Source organism: Zalophus californianus, chromosome 8 (assembly GCF_009762305.2).
Source record: "Zalophus californianus isolate mZalCal1 chromosome 8, mZalCal1.pri.v2, whole genome shotgun sequence".
Lineage (NCBI taxonomy): Eukaryota > Metazoa > Chordata > Mammalia > Carnivora > Otariidae > Zalophus > Zalophus californianus.
Window position 1 is genome coordinate 83,880,793 of NC_045602.1, and position 6,000 is coordinate 83,886,792.

General features: G+C 41.3%; 1 protein-coding gene across 1 annotated transcript in view; it reads right to left on the reverse strand.

The window, feature by feature from the left end:
* LOC113938446 overlaps window positions 1-4,877 on the reverse strand; it is a 56,014-nt gene extending 51,137 nt beyond the window's left edge. Inside the window, exon 1 of the mRNA XM_027623854.1 lies at window positions 4,799-4,877. Coding sequence (XP_027479655.1) covers window positions 4,799-4,873 — 75 coding nt within the window. The 5' untranslated portion in view covers window positions 4,874-4,877. The remainder of the gene's footprint in view (window positions 1-4,798) is intronic.
* Window positions 4,878-6,000: the final 1,123 nt, after the last annotated feature.

Consider the following 6,000-nt stretch of genomic DNA (forward strand, 5'->3'; position numbering starts at 1 on the left):
GGGGAGCATGGCACAGTCACAGGGTCGTGAAATGGCTTGATGTAATGGGGGGAACTGAGATCACTCAGGAAGACATGGGCAGAGGGGACAGAGCAGAAGGATGACAAGACAGGAGGGGAGTGACAAGCCACTCTTGGCCCAGGAGACACCAACAGGCAGTAACAGGCACCAATACTAGGCAGTTCAGACTGCTGCTAACAACAGGAGACCATCCACCGAAAAATTTCATTGAATTCTGCAAATACAATTTTCATGTCTATTTGGATAAATAAACTTGATTTTTAAAGATTTATTTATTTATTTATGTGAGAGGGAGAGAGAGCAGGGTGTAAGGAAGAGCAGAAGGAGTGGGAGAAGCAGACTCCCCACTGAGCTCGGGGCTCAATGTGGGGCTCAATCCCATGACCCTGAGATCATGGCCTGAGCCAAAACCAAGAATTGGTTGCCTAACTGACTAAGCCACCCAGGCGCCCCAAACTTGATTTTTTTTTTTTAGAGACCCAAAGTTTTAGCACAATCCTGTCCACCCAGCTAACAAATGCCCAGGTCTGACTGTCAGAGGTGAAGTAAAAGGGTGTGAGAAGGTGGATGTGGCTGGTGGAGGGTGGCGGGGAAGCTCAGATGGCATGTATTACCAAGGGGCTGGCCTCCATTTTGTAGCAGAAAAAAAATCAGAATTACTGCCTTTAGTGGAGTGACTTCCTCTTTAATTTAGGAAAACAAAACACTTGACAGCACACTGCAACAATGTCTAAAGATGTGGAGCCGCCTGTGTGTTGCAGAAGTCCCTCAGAGAACATGCTACATGAAACCGTTGGTGTGTTGCAGATGGCACTAATTCCATCAGAGAATTGCACAAAGAGCATGAAAGTCACTAATATGACGTGAAAAGCCAAGATTCTTCAATTATATTAGAGGCACTAGTCCATTATATTAATCTTTTACACAGTTCCTTTCTATCAAATCAGATTTGTAAAATTGGTTTAAACTAATGCGCTATAAAAATCTTATCACTTTTACTAAGTCTAATACAATCGTGCTTTTGCTTATACTGAATGGTTGATCTCATTCATCCCTCTACGTCAGATTAGTGATAAAGGAGACCCGCGCTCTTCTTTATTCCTTCCCTGTTTCTTAATAACGAAGACACCAACCTTACCGCTCAGGTTAGAGCAAGTTTGGATTGAGATAAAAAGGGATGACAGCAGGTCCCTGACACACACATACACACACGCGCGCACGCGCGCACAACTATCAAGTTTAAACTTAGAGGCTAGGGTTATTAACTTTCAATTTTATTTACTCTGCAGCTTCTGCAGAGCTGCCAACCAACTTATCCATGACGCTCACCCCCTGTAGGATGTGCTTCTATGTGAACATGGTGATTCCCTCCCAGGACAACCCTTAAGAAGTATCACCTCCCTTGAATGAAGACAGAAGAAGTTTTCTCACGGTGCTCTAACTGGGGCACTTGCGAAGAAAGTCTGTTCCTGTGCTTCCCTCCTCCTTCATCCTCACTCTCGTCTATGACCTTGCTTCCTACTAAATCAGACAGAAACTTCCACATCTACTCTCTAGGTAGTTAAACGCAATTGGCCAATAACTGTTCTCTTCCTTGATGAAGCCACATTTAGCACAATTGGTCACTCTCTTCTCCCTGATGTAGGCACTTCCGGGCCTTTTGGGACACCATACTTCCTTGGGTTTCCTCCTGCCTCCCTGGATACTCTTTCTCAGTTACGGTCGCCTCTTCATCTCTTCTCCCAGACGTCTCAATGAGGAACCTCTCCAGGTTCAGCCCTTGGCCTTTTCTCTCTCTACACCCACTCCCAGGGTGATCCCGTTGGGACTTGCCCATTGGCAACCGTCCCCATCACAGTTGATGCCAACTTAGTCCTTCCAACTGCTCAAGTGTTAGTCACCTTTGACTGGTTCCTTCCTCTTACACCCACATCCAACCCATTAGGGATTATGCTGGCTTTGCCTTCAAAATGGATCCAGAATGCAGATTCTCGTCTCTCTCATGGCTACCACTCCGGTCAGAACCACCACCCTCTTGCCCAAATGACTGCATCAGCCTCGCAGTTGGCACCCTGCTTCTGCCCTTGCACCATCAAAAGTCCCACAACTGCTAGCGGAAGCCTTTAAAAGCAGCCATCATCCATCTTCTCAAAACTCTTTCATGGCTCCCCTTTTCACTCACAGTAAAAATCAGAGTACTTCCAATGCCTACCAATGCCCCCCCTAGCCTGCTTGGCAATTACCTCTCTGATCTCAGCTATGACTTTCTCCATCCCCCAAGAACAGCTCCCTGTTCTTCCTTCAGAGCAATTCCTTGTCCAGGGACTTTGACGCTGGTAGTTCTCTCTGCTTGGAATGGTACTTTCTCCCTGCTATCTATATGGTGAACTTCCTTGTCTGCGAATCCGTGCTCCTGTGTCACCTTCCTTTCCAATGAGGCCTCATGCAACCACTTGATTTAATACCTCAACCTGCCTGTCTCCCTTATCCCATGCCCTCCAATGTCCCTGCCTTTTTTGATTTTTGATTCTTGATTCCTCTTATCCTACTTTGCTTTTTATTTTCATCTAGCACTCTTGCCAACAGCCAACATACCATGTGACTCACTTTTTTTGATATATTTACTATTATTGCCCACTGCTAAAATGTAAGCTTCACATTGGGCTGATATACTCAAAGCAACTGAAACAATGCTTGATATATAATAAGTCAATAAATGTTGGATAAATGAATTAATGTGCCAAGCATTTGGCCATCTTTAAAAATTATCTGTGGGGCACCTGGGTGGCTCTCAGTCATTTGCACAACTGACTCTTGATTTCAGCTCGGGTCATGATCTCAGGGTCGTAAGATGGAACCCAGCTCAGGGCTCCATGCTCAACGTGGAGTCTGCTTCAGATTCTCTCTCTCCCTCTGCCCATCCCCCTGCTCTCGCTCACTCTCTCTCTCTTTCAAAATAAATGAGTAAATAAAGTCTTTTTAAAAAATTACTTGTGAATATGTTTTTATTTTTCATTTTTCTAGTGATTCAAGTAAAGCAAACCGATTTAGAAATTTTCAAAAATGCATCACACAATGTGTATAAAGATATAAATAAAAATCATTAACACGTCCACCCATCAGTGAAAAAAGTTAACTTTTTGTATATTTTTCTATTATTATTTAGACATTAGATCATTTTGTAGGCACCATTATGTATGTGGCCTTGTTTGTTATGTATTATATCAAAGCCATTCTATGACAGTGTATCTAACATTCTCTAATCTTGCAAATGTTCTAGGGTTAAAACCATGAGTTCATGATCATAACAAAGCTGAATATTTCTTCACATGCTATTGGCTATTTATATTTCTCTTTTGTAAGTTATCTTTCATATCCTAAGCCAATTATCTACTAAAGTCTTTGTTTTTCTATCCAAGGCGTTAAATTTTTATCCTTTATATATGTTACAAATATATCCTAGTGTGTTGTCTTTTCTTGAGATCTTTTTTGGCATACATTTCCAACTTTACATAGTGCATTTATTAATATTTTCCTTTGTGATCCTTCTCATGTTTTTAAGCCCTTAGCCATTCAAAGATCAAGTAGGTGTTCATTATAGTTTTATTCAATTTTTATAGCGTTTTTTAGGTTTTACTCTAATTCCTCCTGAATTAATTTAGAGATATTAAAGGAGTTGGGACGGCAATGTCTTTTTCTTCCAAAAGACAGCTAATTGTCCCAGCATCTTTTTTAACCTTCTTTCCCCATTGATTTGGAAAACCATCTTTGTTCTCTATCAAAGCCTCACATGTAGATGTCATTTTGTCATTCTACACTTGTTACATAAGATCTGTTACCTTATCATTTGTATCTGATTTTACTGTAGCATTTATTACTCTGTACTGTAATCTTTTGCTCATTCCTCTCCTCTACTAGGTTATGAGCTTTCTAATTTTTTTCCTGGATCCAATATGGTGCCTGGTTCACAGAAGCTGGTAAGTAGATTTTGATGAATTGGTGGCAATTCTAGACCCTGTGACAGTCAAGGGGCCAGGTGGACTTGGTGAGATGGATGAAGCCAAAGCCTTTTAGCCTCTCTCTGCCTTGGGGATTGTACAACTGGTTTTGGAAACAAAAACATAGCATCTCAGTCTGGGAAGGAATATTAAGAAGGGTAAGTAGTCTTTCTACAGAGACTGTCTTAGGAAGAAGTATGATGTTCAGATTTTAAGAAGGCTGCCTGGCTCTAAAATAAAATTTCTAGTGTCTTAAGCCCCAAAAGTCTTAATTTCCACAGCTACACAAGCATATTCCTTTGGCTTTAGACTCTGACCTGAGCAAACTCCAATCACTTAGCTAGTTAGCTCTGTTCCCCCTAGGCTGTAAGTCCCCATAGGACTGGCAGAAACCTTAACTAGCTTATAGATCGCTATTTCCTATAAGTATTTCCTGAGTGAATCGACAAATCAATAGAGATCAAAACAGTAAATCTCAGCAGCTATTTTCACTTATTTTGAGTATGTCTATAATATACTTTCTTCAAGGGGATGCCTGGGTGGCTCAGTCGGTTAAGCACTTGCCTTTGGCTCAGGTCATGATCTCAGAGTCCTGGGATGGAGCCCCACATCTGCTGAGCGGGGAACCTGCTTCTCCCTCTCCCTCTGCTTGCCACTCCCCCTGCTTATACTTTCTCTCTCTCTGTCAAGTACATAAATAAAATCTTTAAAAAAAAAAAGATTCTTTCTTCAAATACAGTTTTCAGGGAAATGAAAATACACATACACAAACTACTGACCTGAGGGCAGAGTAGAGTATTCATGGACGAGGGGAAAAGAAGGCAGAAGAGCAGGAATGGAGAACGGGCCATCATCTTAGGTCATTGTTTTATCCAAATTACCCCAGATAAGAAAAACCCTTGCTTTAACTGTTCAAGTCAGATGTGTGGTTACTCATCTTCATAATCTTCAAGGAAGGATATTTCACAATGCCCCTTCCAAGATATTTTTTCCTGAGTTTAAAAATGCCTGCTATTTCAGTCATCTATTGTTACATAACAAACCACCACAAATCTGAGTGGCTCAAAACATCAGGTCAAGGGTGACGGGCTCAGCTAGGCACTTCTCACTTGGGGTCCTTTCTACTGCCACAAGTAGACGTGGCCGAGGCTGGATCATCAGAAATCTTCCCGTCTCACAAGTCTGGTACCTCTCTACCGCCATCTCCACATGGCTGGCTTGGGTTTCCTCACAGCATGGTGGCGTCAGGATAATCAGATTTTGGAGACCCAAGCTCCAAAATGATGCTTCTCAGAGGTCCAGGGAGAAGCCACAAGGCTTCTGAGGACTCAGCCTCAGAAGTTTGAGAATGTCATTTCTGCCGTGTTCTTTTTGTCAATCAGGCCAGCATGGATTGCAGGGGAAGGGAATTAGACTCTGCTCCTCTCAGTAGGAGGAATGTTAAAGAGTTTTTACCCATTTTCAGTCCTTCACATTTTTCTCTAAGAAAACAAAAATGTAAGGACAGGACTCACACCTAATTAAAACCTTTCTTGTTATAATTTAAGGCCACTTTCCTTATTCTGTGTTTGTGGAGTTAGTCACCAGGTGACTAGAAAACTCTTGTTTGATAGCCTGAGTTTCTATAATTAAGAAATTTATATCTTGTCAGGAACTGGATTTTCCCTAGCTGCAAAATGAGTAGCTAAAATGTATATGGTACTTTCTGACTCCAATTCTTGGGAGGCTATCTGGGACTCTGTACTCACCATTCGTACAAAAAGTCTAAAAGTGGCTCTGGTGAATACTTATTTTAGATGACTGAACTCCAAACACTCAAATAACTAAAAAATTCCTTTCTCTCAATTACTAACTACTACTGAATTATTATTGTCCAGATAGATATAGTTCTGAATTTACACATAAAAGATAAAGTTATTACAACATTTTGAAGAAAATCTTTGAAGCTAATTATCTAAAGATTAGAGAAAGAATATCTTTT